This window comes from Eleginops maclovinus, chromosome 2 (assembly GCF_036324505.1).
Source record: "Eleginops maclovinus isolate JMC-PN-2008 ecotype Puerto Natales chromosome 2, JC_Emac_rtc_rv5, whole genome shotgun sequence".
Lineage (NCBI taxonomy): Eukaryota > Metazoa > Chordata > Actinopteri > Perciformes > Eleginopidae > Eleginops > Eleginops maclovinus.
The window spans coordinates 17708476-17731927 of NC_086350.1; the positions used below are offsets into that span (position 1 = coordinate 17708476).

Below are 23452 nucleotides of genomic sequence, written 5' to 3' on the forward strand. Positions count from 1 at the left end.
CGACAGACAACTAAGGTTTATCTCTTTATAAAACTCAAATAAGAAGTTGCATAAATGTACATAAGCTTTGGTCTGAGCCCTTGCCATCACTGATGTTAACCAGGTCTATAAAAGTAGCAGTGATGTTGCAAACGGTGGTCAGGTGACATGACTGAGAAACGTAGAAGTGAGACCAAAGCTAATGAACAAACTGTAAAACATGTGGTAACAGCACAAGATGGAAATTATTGTTTAGCAGTAACCTGGAACTCCATTATAAATCATCGCAATACTTACAGAGAATTACTACACCTCTTGGTAAAGGTCAGTGCAAAAAAACACAACAGACGACATAGAATATAATATATAACTGCATGAAACTATATAAACATTTTGAATATTAGGTCCTTGTAAAGTATGATATGGCTCAACTTCCATTCCTCAATAACTTTTTCCGTAGAAAACAAATTGACAGCACAGTTTCTACAAATATGGCTCTAAAATATGGCTGTGCAACTGAATGAAATCAGCTTTGAATCATGTGCTTCTTTCCCTGGCCCTTGGCAGAATAGAACAGTGTAAAATGGTCTCTGTCCTTTTGTTCTTAAATCTACCTTACCATGTGCACATTCATAAATAAGCCTTTAGGTAGCACTATGTCATTATCAGAATTAATTTTAAGTCTCTCATCACTTGCAAGGACTTCATTGTAAAGCCAGTTACTGTAACACTTCCGACCACTAGATGGAGCTACTCTTAATAAATATTGTGACATGGATTTTTACTGTTTGTGCTGATAATGATGCATTCATAACATCCTCCCGTTAAGTCTCATATTTCCCTCTTCTTTAGCTTTGCATGTATAATCACATGAAACAGTACATTGTTGCTGTGAAATCAGACGGAGAGATATAGCACTGAAACCACTTCTTTAAATTGGTCATCCTACTATTTTAAAATAAAAAAAGCAGCAGAGAAGCCACTGCATCATGTGTAGGGAAAAAAAAGACCCAATCAGTTTTCTTGAGAATGAAACTAGCTTCTGTATTTACACCAGTGACATATTGCACCTTGTCTTCCCTGTTGCTGGTGGTTACAACTTTATCTTTGATGTAAGAAGTCCTTTTTTATCAAGTATCGAAGCAACTGTAAAGAAACTGGTATTTACAATTACTCATTACAGTTGTGAGCCTGCTCACAGTTGACCAAACAATGCAGTAAAAATGTATAGGATTTGGGTGCTTCAGCAAAGATGACATTACTCTGCAGCCTCAGAAGCCCTTGTGTTAGAGTTGCTCTGCAGTCAGGTTAAGACACTTATGTTGGAACAAAATGAAACTAACTGCAGATGAAGCACCGGTGGTATTTCAAAGCTGGTATAACAGTAGATCCCCTTATATCTGCGTACATTTTTTATAATCACCCATCAAATTGAAGACTGAATCTGGTCTCACACACTGGCAAGAGCAGGCGAGAAAACAGTCGCTTTTTGTGCAGCAAACAGTAACATGGACAGCAGTTTTAAATAGAGGTTTGAAACTCAGCAAAAGTTACCTGCCCTTACAAAAAAAGGTGACAGTATTACATAAATCTGTACAAATCGATGAAAAAAAAGTCCTTTCACACAAACACACACAAATCTTTGACACACTCAATAGTTACTGGCCTTTTAACCGCTTTAAAAACAAATCAAGCATTGACAGACAGTCTGAATCCTATCAGCATGCATCAGAAACACTTAAAGGAGACTTCAAAAGGTCACTGATTTGGGCAGTTGCTGTCCACCTGGAGGCATCCTGCAAAAGTCTGGGCTGGATCGGACCAGGTCCCCCCCTACGGCAGACTGTCCTGAGGCTCTGGAGTGGCCTGGTGGGGACCCTGTGTACAACAGTGGTGCTGGAAAAGCAGAATGGTCCCTGGGGCCCCGAGAGAAAGGCTTAGAGTAACTGGGTGAGGCGGCTCTGTGTGTGTCTGAGCAGCTGGCAGCGCCACACTGGAAGGGAGTGAGCCGGTCAGCAAAACTAGCAGGGGGAGGGGGGATGATGGAGTCCTGCACCCAGCTGTCCTCCCCTTCGTACTCTGGCTCCTGAGGCAAACTGGGGAGGGCGCACAGCGGGGGAGGAACAAGAGAAGGTGAGGGAGGGATGAACGCAGGAGGTGGAGAGTAGAGAGTGGGGTCATAGTCTCTGTTTGTGGTGTGGGGGGGAATGCCTTGACCTTCCTCAGGTGTTGAGCCCAGCAGCCTCTCCAGGTAGCGGTCGTCCTCGTCGGCCTCAGAAAGGTTGTCGTACTGGGAGGTGTTGGAGGGGCGCCGGTCCCCTGCTGGCACCGGGACGTAGAGAGAGACAGGGAACTTGGTTGGCTTTGGGGGAGGTCTGGGAGAGGAAGTGGAGGATGTGGTGAAGGCACGGGTAGTGGAAGGCTTCGAGGGAGGGGGTTTTCTCTGTGTGAGGTCAAGAGAGGTGGGTGGCTTCGGGCATGGTTTTGGCTTCGTCTGAGTGACCAGTGGTGAGCGGGGGGAAGGGCAGCGCCTTGCAGTCTCTGCAACAGCCGGGCAGGGAGATCCACCATCATTCTGCTCGGTGTAGAAGAAAGGTGGAGGTGGCAGGTCTGGGAGGTCCAGGATCTCATCACCAGTCTGCACAGCTTCAAAAGCAGGGGGCTCATAGGGTGGAGGCCAGTCCACAGGCTCCTCCTGGGTCCGGGAGTCTCCAGGCTGGCTCTGAACATTTCCAACATGTTTGGTCTGTCTTACCCCCGGAAGCGTGTCCGGCTCAACCTCAGCACAGTGTTTGTCTGCTTTTGGAGGTAGCGGAGGTTTCCGGCAAGGCCTTATCGGAGAAGGCGTTCGTTGTGTGTGGACTACAACAGGGTCAGGTGAAGGCAGAGGAGTTGTCGTCAAGTCTGCAGGAGACGGGGTCTGCTGGCGGGTGATGCTGTCAATCTGCTGGGCCTCTTTGGTTGGGGGGGTCTGAGGTTGCAGATTTATTTTGACCTCCAGAGGAGAGTCAGGCTGTAGAGGCAGGAGGACGACCGGTCTCTCTTGACCCAGAGGTTTCTTTGGCAGCTCCTCTGATTTGGCTTAAATAAAAAATAAAAAACATAAATAAACAAACCTTAGGATGTTTTAGACAAAGTGTAGCACTGAGAGGGAATAAGAATACAAACTGCACCTGGAGGAGGTTGGTCCAGCTTTTTACTGCGAAGTTCAGACATAGAAGCCTGGAGCTGTTCAATCACAACATCATCAGGCAGGAAGAAGGAAACCTCCAGCTGCTCCTGGATAAACTCCCTCAGGTCCTCCATCGGAAGCTTCTGCAGGCGCTCTGATTGGTCACACAGACACACAATACAGTCAGAAAACAACTCGTAAAAAGGTGACCCTTTTATTTTTTGGCTGCCTTTTATAACTAAAAGAAGAACCATTCATATCTAACACTGTCGCTTGTTATTCTTGTATTTTATACCTGTCTCAGTCTATTTCAGCTTGTATTATTTTGTCTTCTCTTGGCTTTTCTAAGACTTCTTAAACTTTTATAAATGTCATTTCATTGCGTTTTTCTTTTAAATTACTCGCCCTGTCTAAATGCTTTTAATATTTTCTTGTGAAGCACTTTAAATTGCCTGGTTATTGATATTCGCTATATAAATCGACTTGCCTGGCTAATCAGTGAGGTAACTAGTCAGCCTCTGTGAAATAAACCATGCGCAGAAATCCTGCAATGCTTTAACCCAGGCCTAACTTGAAGACAGAGTAAAGAAGTGGTCCATCAAAAGAGCTGCTTTGCAAGAGTTCGACTGTGCTGAGGCTGAGCTTGTGCAGGCGTCCAATGAAAAGTCAGCTTTCCCTTCTTCTCCTCAGCAACCGGCCACTTGCATTATGTAAGCCATCCAGTTAGGAGGCAGCCAAGCGCGAGGCAGCGTGCGACGCTAAACTCATTGGTATAGCAACAGCAGCTGGGGCTGTATCTGGGCATAAAGCTGGTTTGATGCGTTCAGCGCTGCACGGGAGATATTGTTATTTTCTTCTTACTTACTCTTGTGTAACTTGAGGGTTGTGTAACCCATGGCGCTCAGCGTCTTCTCTCCCTCCATTATGTAGATATCCCATAAACGCAGGGTGAGGGTGAACGGGGTCTGTTATGTAAGACACGCAGCAGCGGATTAAAAAAATAATACATAAAAAACACACAGATGGAATGCGCTATGACGTTCTGATTTATGATTTAAAATGCAGAGAATGTCTGGTACTAGGTACAAACAGGGAAGAGCATTTAAGGGGTATTTGTGTCAAATACTCACTCTGTCAATGAAGCACTGCAGAAACCATTTGGTGGTGTAAATCCCTGTTGTCATCTGCTCCTTGTCCTGTTTGGGAGAATTAATGAGGAATATGGGAGCTCACGCCTCATAAACTGTTCAGTAATACAGTGGTATGCAAAAGTTTGGGCACCCCTCTGAGATTTCATGACAATTTGCTTTTCCTTTATAATAGAAGATCACAGCAACAACATTTGTTTTCCTACAAAGATGTAGACGTTTTAGTGTTTTCCAGACCAAAATTCTTAGGGTAGCATTACATAGTTTTATTATAATAAAATAAAATGCAAAAAATGGGATGTGCAAAAGTTTGGGCACCCTTATAAATAGCATTCATTTCAACACCTGTACGGATTTATAGCTGACAGGTTGCTGCACAAAATTGCTTTGATTAGCTCATTAGACCTTCAATTACAAAGACAGGTGGAACCAATCATGAAAAAGGCTATTTAACATAGGTAATAGCTGGCTGTGCCTGGCCTAGGTTCTTTCTTAGGGAGTGGCAAGATGGGGACCTCAAAACAACTCTCCACTGACCTGAAAGCTAAGATAATCCAACATTATAAATTAGGAGAAGGGTACAAAAAATTATCTGACAGGTTTAAACTGTCTGTCTCCACAGTCAGAAACGTAGTTGTGAAATGGAAGGCCACAGGAACAGTCCGTGTGAAGGAAAGATGTGGTAGGCCGACAAAAATAGGGGAAAGGCACAGGCGAAGGATGGTGAAAATGGTCACAGAGAAGCCACAGACCACCTCCAGAGAACTACAACAACATCTGGCTGCTGATGGTGTAGTTGTTCACCGTTCCACAATCCAGCGTACTTTGCACCAGGAAGAGCTCATTGGAAGGGTGATGTGCAAAAAGCCTTTCCTGAGTGTTAATCACAAGAAGAGTCGCATGAGGTATGCAAAAGCACATCTGGACAAGCCAGAAGCATTTTGGAACAAAATACTGTGGTCAGATGAGACCAAGATTGAGTTATTTGGTCATAACATGAACAGGTATGCATGGCGAAAAAAACACACTGCATTCAATGAAAAGAACTTGTTGCCCACTGTAAAATTTGGTGGAGGATCTATCATGTTATGGGGCTGTGTGGCTAGCACAGGTACTGGAAAACTTGTTAAAGTTGAGGGCCACATGAATTCCTTACAGTACCAGGAGATTCTTGACAAGAATGTTCTAGAGTCAGTCACAAAGTTGAAGCTACGCCGGGGTTGGATTTTTCAGCAGGACAATGATCCTAAGCACCGATCAAAATCCACCAAGGAATTCATGCAGAAGCACAGGTACAATGTTCTGGAATGGCCATCCCAGTCCCCAGACCTTAACATCATTGAAAATGTATGGATTTATTTGAAGAAGGCTGTCCATGCACGGAGGCCAAGAAACCTGACTGAACTGGAGACGTTTTGTGTGGAAGAATGGGCCAAAATACCACCTGCCAGGCTTAAGGGACTTGTCTGTGGCTACAGGAGGCGTCTACAGGCCGTTATTGCAGCAAAAGGAGGCAATACTAAATATTAATGGAATTATTTCTTAGGGGTGCCCAAATTTATGCACATGCCTATTTTTGTTTGAATGCACATAAACATGTTTCTGTTTGACCAATAAAAGTTATTTTCACTACTGAGATGTTTCTGTTACCATAAGGTATAACATATGTTAAAATGAAGTTGCTGCTTCAAAAGCTCAGCAAGTGACAAACTGATGCAGTGGTTTTCCTAAGGGGTGCCCAAACTTTTGCATACCACTGTAAATCTAACTTTCAAAATGACTCTTGCACCAACAGTCCTAACATGTGGCCTTTTGCAACATAAACTCATCAGATAATGAGAAATTAACCATACTAATCGACCGCAGACCTTCTTATCTCTATTGTTTCACCTGCATTGTCAGAAAGCAACAGTCATATTTTTTACTTTTTACTTACCAGGTGTTTCTTCAGCTTCGGGAGCATTTTGGAGAGGATCAGCTCATGGTGGGCCTGGAAACGGTGCAGCTTAGGAAATCCCGGGATAAAAAACCCTAGCATGGTGAGAAAAACACAAATCAGTAGGCCATAAGGGTGCAAGTAAATAGTAGATAGTTAATATTTAAAAGCGAAAAAGTAATTCAAGGGCACTGAGAAAACATGACGATAGTATTTAGGTCCTTTGATTATTCGGAAAATGTTGTTGATTTTATTTGACTTGCATTAAAGCTTTGGTTTAAAGAAATACGGTATACTATTCCTATGAGGCTAATATTGTAGCAACATAACATGAACATGTGTGGAGAGTTTAAAAAATCATACCTAGAATAAATAAAGAAATTGAGAGGCTTATAGAAATGGGAAACTTTTTTTTGGCTCCTAAACCTCTAAATCTTCCACTCCTTTATAAGAGACCGTTTACAATACATTGAGTATGGATTGAGTTACTTTTTCAAAACTGACACACACTTTTGTCCTTATCACTAGGTGTTATGACAGTTGATATGTCGCAACATTAATCCGCTCTTCCCTCCCTCTGTCTCACCGTGCATGGCATGCTTGCTGTTGGTGAGGAGCTGCGACAGAGCCCAGAAGGCTTCTTCCTCATTCAGGTACATGAGCAAGATGGCAGCTATCTGACTCATCCCCTGGCAGTAGCTCACTTCCTGGGGGGTGAACACAGCAGAGACAGGTTCAGTTAAACAGAATGGGCCAATTCATAATTTAATAGAGCACACACACACACACACACACACACACACACACACACACACACACACACACACACACACACACACACACACACACACACACACACACACACACACACACACACACACACACACACACACACACACACACACACACACACACACACACACACACACACACACACACACACACACACACACACACACACACACACACACACACACACACACACACACACACACACACACACACACACACACACACACATGCGGTCAGACTGTGGCTGTGTGGTAAAACATTAGATGCTGCATCTACATTATAAACCCTTTACCGAAGATTGTTCAAATATTTACTGTAGCTAGATATACATTCTGAGTAATGGCGTGTCCTTAACTGGGCTTGCTGCCAATTTGACCCCACAATGATCCACTGATTTATGCTAAACATCACCCTTGGCAAGCTCAGATAAACCAGACACACATTTGGTATTTGTCCATATTAAGGCAGATTGATCGTGCAGCCGGAGATGGACTCCGGAGTATCCTCTCAAGGAAATACAGTAAATATAATCAGGGTTACGTTGAGGTTTAACGACACATTCTCCACATTCTTCACTATCATCACATAGGCAAAAGGGCAAACACACTCCCCCCCTCCCTCCCCTTTTCTCTCGCTCACTCTCTCCCACTGACCCAGATTCTTCTGAGCAGTGTGTGAAGAGGGAAAAAGAGAACAGCACATGCTCATTTCCTCTGGCTCACCTCTACTGCACAGTGACAGACTCCAGAGCTGAATCAGAAAAAACTGACTATGACTGTTCGTGTGGGGGGAGATGTGATGTACTGTCTTTGAATGGTAATACCAAACAGACGCAATCTGTGCTTACACGCAAATTAATATATACAGATTAATCCACAAGCGTATGTTGAGATACAGATAGATGCATATTCTGTATTTTAGTAAAGACTTGTTGACACAGAACATTCCTACTTAGTTATGAAAGTCAGAAAGTAAAAGGGGGACATAATCATCATTACGTCTAACCTCAGCATCTGCATTTTAAATGCAATATTATAAAGCAAAAGACTGTTAAGAATAGAAATAATTGTTGTATTAAATCTTAAAACAAAGGATGAAATTGCCTGGTTATGAGAAATAAGTACTTGGTGGAAAACAAACGTGGCATTTTTTGTTGACGAAGTATCTTAAATCAAGGAAAGCGTTTATTTTTTGTTTCCTTAAGCGTTAAACAACACATAATAAAAGAGGAACTGGGTTTAATGATGTAAATGCTCACTATGGGTTCGCTGGTGGTCTGACAGTCACACTGTGTTGCTGAACATCAGGCAGCACCACACTCATAAATAAGAAATCTCACCCTGGGCTCTAAACAACAGAACAGATGGACTTAGAGTGCTTGGACTGCTCTTCGCTGTATGGAAACCAGCACACTGTTGCTCCACTGACGTGCTGCGCAACCCGTGTACAAAAGACTCCTCCGTATAATGTAACGCACACCTTTGAATGCACACATATACACACAAACACACTTACCGTGTTGTAGACAGAGTAGGCTGCTAGTACGTGAAACAGGGCCTGCTGCCTAGAGAAGGAACAGAGAAACCACAAGTTTAAATTAGGATGTGGTTCCTTAGCAACAATCGAGCAAGCTGAAATAATGTTTTGAGTAAATTAGATTTCATTCCATGAAAACTCCCAGAGGCCTCATAGCTGATGATTTCTCAACCGCCTTATCCTCAAATTAACTCCATCCATCAACACGGACAGACTTTAAACAGCTGCGAATATTTCTGTTGAGGCTCACTATTTTACCATACTACTGTTGCATAAATCTGTGTGCGTGTCTGTGTGTGTGCTGACCCTCTACCCAGTGGAAGTACACCTGAGCTTTGCTTTTAGGTATTAATGAAGGGTGTTTATGAAAGGTCGTTCTGAGATCTATTTGTGCTGCAGTGTCAAAATGAACCACATTTTGCCGAATATATGGTTAAATAATTTCCATCAAAGAACTTATATCAAAGTGCCAAGGCTGCAACTATTGATTACTTCCAATTAGGGCTGCACGATTATGGCCAAAATGATAATCACGATTATTTTAATCAATATTGAGATCACGATTAATTATCACGATTATTTGTTAAATTTGAACCAAAACATTTTTTATTGACACATAGGCTCATTATTACTGCTTTCACATCCAGGTGCTACATTCCTGCTAATGTACACATTTGTGCATCAAAATAAAATGGGTCTATATCTCGTCCACACTACTGCGTTTTCGTTTTAATCCGGAGTTTTAAAACGAAAACGTGACCATTCACGCATACTGGGCATGTGCGTGCCGGTTGCAGTTGCAGCATTATAAAATGCAGAATTTACCTGCACAACAACTGCTACCACAGACAACAAGGTAAACAGTGCTTTTACTTCGTTATCCATGTTTACCACTGGTAGTCAAGGCTGATCCGACCCGATACCCAGCTGATCTGACCCGATACCCAGCTGATTTGAATTTTTCCGGGTAAGGAAGGGTCACATGGTAGGAGTGTGAAGAATCAGAGAAGGATACTTGTGATCGATAAGACCCAATCAGAAAGCGCTCATGGGTGCCTACGTTAGCGTTTCCAAAAGTCTGCGTTTCTGCCTGTCCACACTAATCAGCAGCCCCGGGGCCAGCAGCGTTTCCAAAAGCCTCCGTTTTAAAACGAAAACCCAGTATTGTGTATTGTATTGTATACGAGGTTTGTTTTCTCCATCACTCGCTAGAAGCGCTAGATTGGCTTTGGAAAAAAACGTTGATACTGAGCGTTCTATGAACCGAAGGACACATTTAAAATATCGCTCGATCACGCGATTTTGATCGTGGGAAGCCAAAATCGTGATCGTGATTAAAATTCCATTAATTGTGCAGCCCTACTTCCAATATCAAATCAGCAGATTATCTTCTAGATTCATTGTTCAAATCATTTGATCAATAAAATGTCAGAAAAGTGTCAAAAACTCCATCCCAGTTCCAGTAAAGTCTTGTTTGTCTTTAGAAAACAAAGATATTCTGCTGAATTTTTAGAATTTTTCTGCCATCTTTGCATGAAACATCTCTTAACGAAAATCAGAATAGTGGGTGATTATTTTTCTCGATAAATTGACTAATTGTCGCAGCTCTACAAAACATGCAGTTCTATGTCCACAGGGTAGCGTGCTGCTCGGCTGATTACATCTGGAGTCTCTACTGTTTCACACAGAGAACACAAGGTTGCTGTTGTGTGTATGAATGTGTATCCGCATGGAGAAGAGGCATTAACAAATAGAAATGCAGAAGAGAGAGGATGTCTCCCCTCCAGGCCTCCATAGTAAATACATGTCTTATAGACAGAGACAGGAAAAGCAGCTTTAAATAGCTGTCAGTGTCTCAGTGCGAGTGAGACAGCTGTTGAACTGCAGGGAAGGAGTGGGCAGCGAAGCAGGATGGAGCGGTGTTTTGGTCTGTTTGGATTCTATGGCTTTGAGTTAGAGAGGGAAACACGTTACAAAGAGCAGGAGGGGAACACTCAGCCAGAGTTTACACCGACAAACTGTACAGATGTTCAAACTCACAGCTGTTCCACAACTGTGTTCGGATGCTGATTTAAGTAATGTTCAATCTTTCTTTTTTAAATGCTTTTGCGTTCTAAAAGATGTTGGCTTTGACATTCTGCGCACTTGATGTTGGTGCACATTTCTGTATAAATGCCATTTCCTGTGGGGCTTTGCACATTGACAGGAAGGCTAATAAAACGCAGAGAGGAGGAAACCACGACTTCGCTTTTGTGTCTGTGGCTGTGACCGAGTGTGTGTGTGTGTGTGTGTGTGTGCGTGTGTGTGTGCGTGTGAGGGGATGCCTCAAGTCACAGGTCATACTCTGCTTACTTAGCAAGGGCAAACCTGAACATGTGATGACAAAGAAAATAAGAAGAAAAAAAAAAGTTTGAAGACATTTGTTATGACAGTAACAAGTTACTCAGGGTTTCTGATGTGACTAAAAAAATGCAGGACACAGACCCATATTTTTGCTGAGCCAAACTAGGAACTTACTTGACTCCAAAGCGGTCCATGAACATGATGTGGTTCCTGAAGGTTCGGTTGACGTCCAAGTCGATCTGTTTGATCTCAGTGGAGAAGCTACGAGCCTGCAACTTCATTCTCTGGGGAAAAGACACAGAGGAAAATGTAATAGAGGCTAGATGGCTAACAGAATTTGTCCTCTAATTCTATCCTATTTGAAGAGAAACTGTCATCCGTTTTAAGATTCATACCTCATATTTTCCAACATTTTCTTCTTTGACTTTCTCTATGTCAAGAAGCAAGGCCCAGGCCTGGCCTCTCAGCTGCAGAGGGATGCCTTTATACACACGCTTCATCAACTGAAACACATGTGGGCAGACATGAATGGGGTCTCTCTAAACATAAAGAGATGGTCTTCACCACAACAACTTGAAGAGAGACGCAGAGGGTCTCTTATAAATGCTGCTTTATGGGATGTTAGCTCTATTAAATGACAAGAAGTCATCAGAGGCACTTATGCTTTGACTGTCTACACTGTAGAGAAAAAAGAAGTTGTGGCTAAAAGGGGAATGGAAAACAGATTATTAAAAGATACATCAATTCCTCGAAGTAGGAAAAAAAGGGAAGAGAGGGCGAAAATCAGACATCGTGTTGGGTTTGTCCACCACTACTGAGTAACGCACTTTTTCACTGTTCTTGTACTTGTCCCACTTCTTCACCATTTTGAGCCATTTCTCCACTCGCTCTATCTCCTGCTGCTTATGCTGAGGAGAGAATGTAGAAACATATATGTAATCCACTAAATGTGTCAAAGGATGCAGATTAATATATTGAAAAGTCAAAATCTGGATTTTCTACACATGTTAGAAGTGGATAATACCTTCTCTTCAAGCGCACTGGGTGTTGGCAGTTCCTCCTCACTGGAGTAGGAAAAGCAGAACATGTATAAGTAATAGGCACACAGAGGATCATCTAAGTTTAGCACTAATATAAGACACCATAATATGGGGAAGAGAAAAGAAGAAGAGGGAATCTAGACACGAATGAAGGTGTTCTGCTAGAATTCAAACTGCGACAAGGAACCTGTCAGAGCTTTAAGGTAACTTACTGCAGGAAGCCGAAGCGGTCAGTGACCTTGTAGATGCTGTAGTCAGCATCCTCCCAAGGGTCAATGTTGACCCCCTCCTGCCTGCCCTGAAACAATCAAACATACCACAACTCCTATTAGAAAGTATTTGCAAAAACAGTTTAAAAAGTGACTTTTGGTGATGCGTTTGTGGGCTACAATGTGATATGGATGTAAAAAGCACATGAATTGAATATGCTAGTCTAGAAAAAATGTACACTAAACAGATCTTAATGCTTCACTTTAACATATGAGCCATAAACCTCAACTCTGTTATTTGTGTTCATCATAGATGTTCTGAGTATTGAAAGAGTGAGGTGATGGTTTCCTGTTCACACACGTACCTTGTCATATTTAGAGATGATTTCAGCTCGTTCCTCTGCTATCAATGTGTCTATGTCTTTCTTCATGTCAACAGCTGGAAGAAAGCAGACACAAATTGCTTTTCAAAATCAACAACATTAGCATAACTGATTAATGTGGCCTAATATTTGCATTATTACAATATAATGTAGCATGGTGATTTACAGCTGGTTGTTGGTGTAGAATATTCAGAGGGCATGGGGAGATTATAGCATACATTAATCTATTGCTAAGTATAAAAAAGGACGTGTTTTTCTTTATGGTAACACTTGACTGTTAACAGTAGTCAAACCTTTTTTTGGTGGACATTTTCTGACTATAGCTTCAAGCTAGATTGATAAGTTTGTTAACATGTAAATAACATATGACCCATTCAAGTTGAGGTCAGAGTGCAGGTCAACAACAGGACCGTGCTAAGCTGGAAGGAACACAGAACAGCCATCATAGATAATAAAAGATTATAAATTCTTCTCACCATTATTATAAACTTTACTAAACTGATCCATCACCAAAACCCAAAAGGAACAAATTGTACAAATAGTGTTTCTTCAAAAGTAGACGGAGTATGCTGAAGTCTATAAGGAGTGTGTGAAGAGAGAAGGCCATCAGCAACTTCCTGTGGGTGTGCCCATAGCTTCAACAGAAGTCAGCCATGATTGGACAATATTTTGAGGCCAAAGATTCTCAGTGTGACGTTAAATTAGCGGTATACTCAAAATTATAGTCACATAGTCACAGCTCATCAAGGCAAATTGAAATCCAACTAATGTGTCTGATAAGGCCAGCTCAGGTCAGACTGTGAGCGGATCAGAACGGTTAAGACAGAACCGCTTAACCTCTGCAAAATCTGTGCAGTGAAACGGTTCCAAGGAATCCTTCCAAACTTTTTCTCTCCTCAATGTCGGACCAACAAACAATCCAGCGGTGTATTTCCAGACTCAGACAGGTTTCTTTTTCTGTGACCAAGAATCATTTTTAACCTTTAACCACTGGAAAAAGTATATAAAGAGGGAAATAGCATACAGCCACGGAAAAAATTGAGAGACCACTTCAGCATTATCTCTTGTTTTATTATTTATAGGTATGTCATTGAGTTAAATGATTTTTTAAAATGATTATTGTATTCTATAAACTGCTGAAAACATTTTTCTCTGTGTTTGAATTCAACAGACACTGGAATGGCTACCATACATGTAGAGATCAAGATTTAAGAAACATTTGGAGTGGTATATGACACAGAGGGACAGTCATGGACCTTAATGTTGTATAATATGTGTGTACATGATGCCGGAAGTCATTTGCCTCTCTAACTGTGAGCCCACGGCTGCATTGGTGCCCACACTCATGAAGCAAGAAAGCAGGAACAGAGAAGGAGACAACTAAGGCCAGAGCTGCTGTCAAAACCAGTACTCTGATGCTGCTGGAGCCTCACCCCCTCCCTTTTTTCTCACAGTACAACAACTTTTACTGACCCTAGTCTGCCCCTCTTCCCAGGGCTCATGAGCACTGGCAGCCGCTCAGCTGTTTAGCAGTTGTCAGGGCTGAATCATTTGCTTGAGAGAGAACAGCCTCACCTCTCGTTTGCCAGACCAGCATCAGAGTGATGTATGGATTTGAAGAATATTCCAGTTATGCCTAGCAGGCACAGTGAATAATAGGAGATAAAAGAAACCAGACCCAAAACACGGGCCGGGACCACCTACTATCTGGTGTTTACTATAAGCAACAAGGTAGACCAAAAAGCCTTTGTTTAGCGTCATCCACAAATGTTGTCATAGAAAACGTTTAATGTTGGTGGTTGAAAAGACATAGACTCGGAAGATGAGTTACAGCATTTTAAAAGAACACAATTATCAATTGTAACCAAAATGACTCACTTTAGGAGCATTAATTCAGAGTATTTTGCTTGATAAGATCACAAACAATAATAAAAACTCTAAGAGAGAGGCCATTGCAACAAATGCCAGGCCAAAGGAGTACTTTCGCTGACGTTTGACAACATGCGAAGCCAGCTGAGGCCTCAGGCAGTATGTGTCTGTCATGCCGGGCAGCAACAGGTGTGAAGGCACCTGCCCCCCGTCACAAACACGCTTTAACATTTCACTACAGACCCTTGTGCCATGGGACATTTCACTCGTCATCATTTACCTCTCCAGGCCAGAACAGTGGGCACAGACAACATTTAAAGGGGAAGTTCACTGGGCCTCAAATTACAAGACACAGTTTGTACAAAATTCCCAAATGTGATTTCTCTCTCTTTACATATCTTCCTTATCAAAACTGTCTTATCATCAGGTCCCAAACCCTTTAATCATATAAACCTGAACCCCCAAAACCCCAGCAGCATTTAGCCCTCTATCCAAACAACAGCTGAGTCTTGTCTAACAGGTGGGCAGTGAAACCCACTACTGAACAAATGGCTTCTGCTGTTCCGTGCTTTCCTTTTTTAAATTTCCTCTTTTCTCGTCCATCTCAGGTCAAACCATTCCAGGATTTTCCAGGTATCAGCATATTTTTCTGAACCCACTGAGTAAGCAGTCTGTGAGATGGTGCCATTAGCATTACTGTAACCTTGCCTTAAAGAAGCTGAGACGGGCGTATGCGGTATGTTGTTGCCCTGCCAACGGGTGTGAGGTACTAACATGATGTCTCAACTACAGAAACATTTCCAATCAGAATGACCAGAGATGTGAAAAGTTGTGATGAAATCCTATTTAATTTAAATGCTGAAAAGGGGATATAAAAATGTTGAAGTGTCACCTTTTAAACACTGAACTTTGCAAATGGATACCAGGCTAAGTTAATAATGAAGGCTGTGTTAACACAACCATAAGATAAAATATTTTATACATTGTCTCTACAATTTGTCCTTTTACAGATGAATCATTTGACTAAATCTGGACATGGCAACATATGACTGCTTTAGGTTGTGAGACTGGTTTAGATATTCCAAGTGACACATGACTCATTAAACATAACGTTAAGGAAGGGCATTAAAGTGAGTGTGAAGAAATACTGGGATGTTTTTCATTCAAGCTGCACATGGGTAATTGTGAGCTATTTTCAATTCTCTGTGTACTTGGTAAGTTGGTTTAAGCAGCTGGTTATGCTTCATCTTTAGGTTTCAACAGCTCACTTCCTGTGTTGAGTCTCCAGACTGCTGATAGTATTGTGTTGGGGTCAGGAAGAAAAGGAAACTAGTGACCGCCACTCCTACAACAACAGGTTCAATGAGAACTGAAAGAAACACTATGACAACAAAATGGGTTTTACTCCAGCTAAGGAAAACCCTTTTACTGACAGAGCTTCAAATGATCCAGACTTGGTGTTTGGAGTCACTAAAGAGACATGATTAATACCTAAAAGTGGTCAGTTTGAGTTGACCCTGGTGGTATTTTGCTAGTGAGTCACCAACCCAGCTGAGGCCCTCCACAGTGGGCGATATGTCAAAGGCATACCATCTTGCTGTGGGTTCAAAGAAATGTGCTTTAAGTGGCTCCTTTAAAGTGGTGGCTCGAAGGGTGGCTAGTTGTGGTTGGGACCAGACAGATGCAAGTTGGAGAAAAGGGGTGACTAATCAGTAGAAGGTCACTGGGTAAGTAGGGGAGTGCGTCCCATGAGTGTGAACAAATATAGAGAAAGGAGATTTATTCATATGTAGATTATTTTCAGCTTTTAAGTAGATTACAAGTGGAATATTTAAAGTAAAGAGAGGACAGGGGGGTGAGAAACTGGTATGTGGGCTAGTTTAGACAGTGGGCAGACTGTAGGCCAGATTTGCATAGCTAAAATGACTCAATATGCATTGGAAAATAAACTTTTATTGTTTGTCTACATTTTGTTAATCTACATGCATACAGGATACAACATTTCGACTCTGCATGACATCATTTCCTGTTATGACATAGATCTCTAAATCTGGCCTGCCTATATAAATTCCCTCTGTGCTGGTGTGACCACAAACAGCTTGCTCATCTCTCCGAATCACATCCAGCTAATAACATAGTTTCAAGCAGAGAAGCAGCAGTCAAAACCTCCTTTTGCTGATTTATCACCGAAATGTCCCATCTCTTCTTTTATATTTCCCTGATCCATATTCGTGTCTATTTTGGCGTACAATCAATCTTAATCTCAGCAGCAGAGTTTAGGCCGAGGATTAAACAAGAGCAAAATAAGAATGACAGCCTGAGATTACAAGGAGTCTGGCAACAGTCAAAGTGTAGGAGGTGGAAACTCTGAGTGCAGCGAGCCTCACTGGACTGATAGCAAGGGGTGTGTATCTACTGTATGTATGTAAACTATGTGTGTATTAGTGGGCAGATATCTTAAAAACTGCATCCGGGTGCGGGAAGTTTATATTGACAGGATGAAGGACAGCATTAAATCCTGTTTCATCCTACTTACAGAAACGGCTTTGCGGCCCCAAGAGTCAGATTTATCTAATTCTAACATTTGATCACATTTTTTTGAAAGAGCTTCTTAATTGCGGCTGGCACTCAAACCCCGCTCCCCAGACCCCTGATGGCCTAACGTAGGAGAATACGACAGATGTTTGGATCGTTTCACCAATGAATGTTTCGTAAATGCTGCGTGGTCAGCCAAGGGACGCTCTGGCTCTGAGATCAGACGGGGCCTCGGCCATGCACTCATTCAACCCGGGTAACCTCACAGAGCCTACTCCCATACCCTGCCTCTCCTATCATAAAACTGTATCATTTATTACCAGTGTGCATTACTTTCCTGCATACGTTCAGATGAAATTACTACCCACAAAATATCAAAGGAAACTACAAAAATATCATCTCTTTTTTGGTGAAGATCCTTCAAACTTTTGTGGTTGTATTCACATTTTATGGAATATCTAACATTGAACAATCTAAACACCTCCATCAAGGGGTTACTCCTTTTCTAACAGACAACCAACAAGAAGCCTTGTTACATGCCTCATTTGTGAGATTGATTCCTCTTCTTCCTGTATGCAGTATTTAAAAATCACATGACATCCATGTTTCTGAACACTTGGACAATGTTATGATGTATACAAGAGCTTCTGAAGATATCATAACACCCAATTAATGTATTACTTTTGCAACTCCGCTGGCGGCTTATCATGTCAGTAATTACTAGGCTAATAGAATTCACGGAAACAAACTTCAAAGAATGAATTGTAATGCACTGCATGTCATCATCCCTGTCATTACATTAGCTGAATGCTGTAGGCCCGTGGTGATTGCGGAGAACAAGCATATCATTCCAGTTCAGAAAAAGGAAGGAGGCTAACAAGCGACCACATGGCTCTAATTTCCACATGAAGAAGTCTGAAGTCCCAGATGGCTTCAGAGCTCCAGTTTTTAAATGGGTGTGAGATACAATGTGTGTGTGTGTGTGTGTGTGTGTGTGTGTGTGTGTGTGTGTGTGTGTGTGTGTGTGTGTGTGTGTGTGTGTGTGTGTGTGTGTGTGTGTGTGTGTGTGTGTGTGTGTGTGTGTGTGTGTGTGTGTAAACATACACATTCAAAAAGAAGCAGAAAATAGGAGAACAAGAGGGAAACAGGGACTGAGGTGGCATGTGTTTTGCAGGTGCGACGATGCAAGGACAATGGCCAATTGTTCACCCTTACACTAAGAGGTTCCTCTCTGGAATTGTACAGAGTGGTATTGACTCGCAGCACAAGCATGACAAAAAATGTGCTAACTTAATCTACTCTGGACTGGGTTAAGGCAACCACTGAAACCTTTTAAAGTAGAAATGAATTCACTTAGGTACAGAGAGGATAATGATACCAAATTAGGCCAATGAGGGAAAACTCCTGGCACGTAGTCTCCTTAACAAGAGAGTCCTTGTCTTATTTGCTGTCTGAGCCTCTCTTTCCTGCGTCTCCCTCCGATTCCTTTGTACGCTTTAGGGCTTGTGTTTATGCATAGAAAATAGCAGCGACACAGAGACTGTGTGACCCAAAGACGAAACATCTTGAGCACAGGGACTGGGGAAAAAAAGCTCAGAATAGTTTGTTTTTCCCAAGGGGCTTCTCTGTCCTTCTCCGCTCTGTAATACCACTGTCGCTCTGAATTTTCCAAAGCCGAGCACATAGATTCACCAACAACACTCACCAACCCGAACTACCCAACGTTTCCCTGTCTTAAAGGAAATAACAAGTCTGTGTCTGAGGGAGGGGGAGCTCTCTATTGCCTCACACTCCATTACAGAACCATCCTTGGCCTTTGCTTCGGCATCGGCCGTTACCTGGAGGGGGAGGAGGGTGTCTAAATATAACAATGACCACACAAAGTTGTAGATGTTGGAGTTGCAGGCCAGCCAGAGAGGCCTTGTTTCCCAGAGTGGCAGCACTTTTTCAGGGGGTTGAAATGAGGAGGACAGGAATGTCAAGGGAACAGAATTCATAAACATAAACCCACAGGACCCTGCTGAGAAAGCCACATTCTCATAAAGGGATGACATAATACAAGCAGTGAATCCAGAGGGAAACTTTCCAGTTCCATTACATTTAAACCTAGGAATACAACATTTTAAAATATCTGATAAGTCATATTTGAATATGAAGTTGAACATTACATAGTACATGATAAAGCAATTCAAAAGGAAAATACATTGTTAAGGGATCTACAGTAAATGATATCTATTACCTATCCTTTTTCAGAATCATCATGACAAACGTGACCAACGTCATTTTTTTTTACTGTACTTACTGCAAATGCCCACGTGATCAATACTCTCATGACAAAATGAGACCTATAAACCCTAATGTTTGTAAAGCTTACTACTACAAACACTGCGCCACAGCACAGTTTTTTACAATGCCAACCTGATTCAATTATTCAAAAAGGTGAACACGTGTTACCCAAAGAAAAAATCTCAACCAAGGTCCAAAGGCAACTGATCTCTAGTCAAGAGCGAAGCAGAAATGATGCTAGGTTCACTGATGCACACTCCTCTGGTGATTTGGTTATCATAGTTCTCATGTTGTAATTGTGTCTTACAAGCTCTGAAACCGAGGATTATGGTACACAGAAGAGGAGCAGCCATACAGCCTGGAACTGTAATTTCGCCGCAAGGAGGTTAAGCATTTGGAGCAAAAACAAATCTGAAGAGGCATCGAACAAAAAGACACAAACTAGAGACAATAATAGAGGGGGAAATTCCAAGTCAGCCCAATTTAGCCTTTGCCAAATGCCAAAAGACAAACAACTATCTCTGCCATTATCCCAGAGAGCCATCACTCATCTCCTCAGTGGTGTCGCCTGTTTTTGCAGTGACAATCTACAATCTCAACAGCTCTGTGACCTCAATTTTACTAACGATAGTGTGGGGAATAGATTTGGCTAATTTATAGACAAACTAGGCTCATGCTTAATTTTCTCTAGCTCCTGGCAGAGGCAGCGCAAATAAAATGGACCAACAGATGGTGGTGCAGTATGATGGTTTTTTAGCAAAGTATGATTGCACCTATTTATTTGACTCTGTGGTATTTTTTTCTTGCTAAATTACTTAAATAATAAATCAATTATCCAAGTTTTCACAGTTCTAAATTTTCTTTTTATTGGGTAAACAGTAATTCATCTAATCACTATAGCCTGCACGGCAATTACAGACAGCTTTATGGAAACAATACTTATTTATATCCACACACAAACAGAGATAAAGCATTCATACATTATTCTACTATAATGTGTCATGAAATGAAACAAGACTATTTAGGATTTTGGCTTGTGATATAACGAAAACATTGCCTTTATGCCTTAATGATTGTATTTCTGTAATGTGACACAGTTTTCAGTGAGTATTACTCTACCATGGTCAAATTTATGACCGTTATTTGGTCAGAAATATCATGAGCAATGTCATCGGTTCAAATCCAGCAGCTTTGTGTCAGATGTTTCCTCCCACAGTCCACAAACATGCAGGTTTTTGAACTGGAAATAGCGTGTATGTGTGAATGTGAGTGTGACAACCTGTCAAGGTTGTGGCCCTGACTATCGCCCAGTGTGTGCCAAGATAGGCTCCAGAAACTTGTGACCCTGAACAAGAAATGCACGGATATGGCTGTATTTCCAATACATTTTTGATCATTTCATGAGTCACACAGCAGGCCTGAAGCCTCTCTGTCTTCTTTATGGTTGGCTAAAGGCTTCCCTCTCTGGTGCAATTTGTGACACCCAGCATTGGGTCTTTGATGTCTATCACAAAGCCGCCATTGAGGAAGACAAAAAGGCCATTGATGCCTCTCCACTGAAATAATATTATCACAATAGAATACAATCAAGGCTGCTGATTGAAGAAGGTAACAAGAGAACCATAGATTACCATTAAATTAGCTCTGATAGATTTTGTTAACCATATACAGTTAACACATCACTCATCCAAAGAGTGATACGTCAATGCTTTTTGATGCCTCGTGCAGTGAGATAGGGGATGGATTACAGTAGAAAAATGAATAAGACTCTTAATCAGAGAGCACTAAAAAAAGGCAGCTGACTGAGGCCCATTCACGGGCATAACATCAAAATAACGGCTGACATGCTCTGCCTCACACGTGGCTCATATCCTGTTGGTATTCAAGAGGGCAGTCAGATCATTGTTCAAGAGTACATTCAAGTCCCTGAAAGCTTTTTCTACAGAAAGCTTCATCTGGCACCCAAGTCAAACTTTACCAATGGAATAGTTTGTTGAAAGACTTACACTGCCATGCAAAAAGTTATGGTTTGTCTTTGATTTGGCGATGAGGCTGATACATCTAGAAGATTATATTATAAACATATGGGTCAAATAAGAATTTATGGGATCCAATCTTATATAATGTTCAAATCTTATAGTTGTAAATGGGCCTCACAGGTAAAAAGATGATAAGAAATCAAACAATTTGATGCAGAACACAGAGCCAAGGAAGGGACACAATGAACAAGAACATGCTGTGCGATTGGTGGAAGGGGGGCCCTCACATGCTTCTCATCACACAAAAGTACACCAATGGTGCTGTCACCCTTCCGGTGTGGGCTTCCTCTTTAAACCACAAGCATAGTGTCACACAATGTGAAACACTAAAGGCATAACATAGCAACTAGGATACATAAACACTCCATGCTGTAACTGTGCTTGTATACTGATTGCATGTAAAACAAAGTGAAAATACCACATCATGGAGATAATTAGATTATGTGCACCCTTAAGCATACAACTGCAAACACACAACATATTAATCTGTTTCCTTCACAAACAATGATGCACACCAATGAATGACAGGGCATATTTAAATGTGGGAAATAGATTTTTAAAAAATTAAAAAATAACAAGCACTTGCCATTAGCAACATGCACATCTGCTACACTGAAAACAAAAACACAATGAGTGGGGCAGTGACAGTAGCCTACAACAATGACCAGCAGACATCTGGTAGAGGATGAGAGCTAAATCCTGCTGGAGATCTTTCACTCAGACTGTCTGAAACCTCCCCCACTGCATGAACCAGTGAGACTCCAGTCAGCCTTCAGAAGGGGACCACGCATGGCATGACACAGACCTGTAACTGGCCTACTTCTGTAGCTGGGGCATCCGTGTTCTGCTTAGGATAAATTCCTGCTTCTTCAATGACAAGAACCATGTCTATATCTCGATCACTCGTATATTTCCTGATTCATACCTGTTTTTATGCATTAAAATGCGGAATTTAAGGATATCAAGATTAAAACAAAGAGAATTCCCCCCATACCAATATAACTCAACAGTAAACAGATACTGTTTGTTGGAATGGGATCCCATCATAGACATATGTCTTGCCTTCCTAGCATGGGTTTACATGGCATTATAGAGCTGGAAACCCCGTGAAGAGTGACCAAAAATATGAAATTCCCCTAGAGAAGCGCTAGGTCACTGTTCTTACCACAGATATGTTATGTTAAGCAAGCCATCTCCTCTTACAGTAAAAGGTATCTGTTCCCAGAAACAAAACCACCATAAACCTGCATTTATATTCTATCAATCAAGTGCACATGGGAGCACAGTCCAACGCTCCACAGCTGTATGGATACGCCTGAGTATTCGATACAATTAGTGCTTCTTTAACTGGTGTTTAGTGGATATGCAAATCATGGCAAGTTGTAAAAACACAAAAGGACCAGATAAAGATACGCAGGCCAGATGTATTTCATGGCCACCCACGTACGAGCATTTCCAGCGCCAATAATTGTAAAGTGAGTGAGGAGTAAACAGTTAAGGGAGACGCTATCTTAACAGCCGTATTCGCTGCTTACCTTTTGGGTGACTTCCCTTCTTCTACTTCGCGGTGCCTACAAACAATATCCACTGTTCTCATTTCACCCTTCGCTGTCCAAGGGGGCCGTGTCACCTAAATACTGCCACTGTGCTGAATGCTTGTCCCCGACTGTCGACTCGAAATCGATGCTGGTCAAACGGACGCACCCCCTAGCCCTGGTCCACATGCCGCGGCGGTCTGCAGCTGTCTGTCTCTCCGCGGCGGACACAGTGACAGCACCGCGCACGCGTACGAGCAGAGGCGGGAGGAGAGTCTCACTGAAGGAAAGTTTGACACAGAGGTATTGACATAACACACGGTAAACGACAATTTAACTGTGTTTTTTGTAATTATACGGTACTAACATTTTAACAAGAGGTAGTTACATCTTTTCCTCCCTATTTTGAATGTCCTGCAGTTTTGCTAGCTGATAAATTCCTCCAACACGAGGATTCATCTTTAGTTGAATGAAGTTAGCTTACGTTACAATGCTCATTGTCACGTAATATGTTATTTGTGCACTTGGTAAATACCTTACTAGTTTTAAACGTTAAAATATGTAGTTGTGAGGAAAAATAAACGGTTAATCGAACACTTTCACAATTGTAGTGACTCTGCGCCCTCTGTTGGACAAACACTAGACACACA

The 23452-nt window shown here is 41.9% G+C and overlaps 1 protein-coding gene across 1 annotated transcript; it reads right to left on the reverse strand.

Annotated features, from left to right (window-relative positions):
* Positions 1 to 11: 11 nt before the first annotated feature.
* On the reverse strand, positions 12 to 23040 carry si:dkeyp-19e1.3 (USP6 N-terminal-like protein). The gene is made up of 14 exons (XM_063912764.1): positions 22803 to 23040; positions 12521 to 12594; positions 12159 to 12244; positions 11931 to 11970; positions 11734 to 11814; positions 11302 to 11409; positions 11081 to 11190; positions 8543 to 8591; positions 6822 to 6942; positions 6236 to 6330; positions 4282 to 4347; positions 4017 to 4116; positions 3153 to 3305; positions 12 to 3060 (listed from the first exon to the last, which is right to left on the reverse strand). Exons 2-14 carry the CDS (start codon positions 12584 to 12586, stop codon positions 1730 to 1732), a joined length of 2406 nt encoding a protein of 801 aa, XP_063768834.1. The 5' UTR covers positions 12587 to 12594; positions 22803 to 23040; the 3' UTR covers positions 12 to 1729.
* Positions 23041 to 23452: the final 412 nt, after the last annotated feature.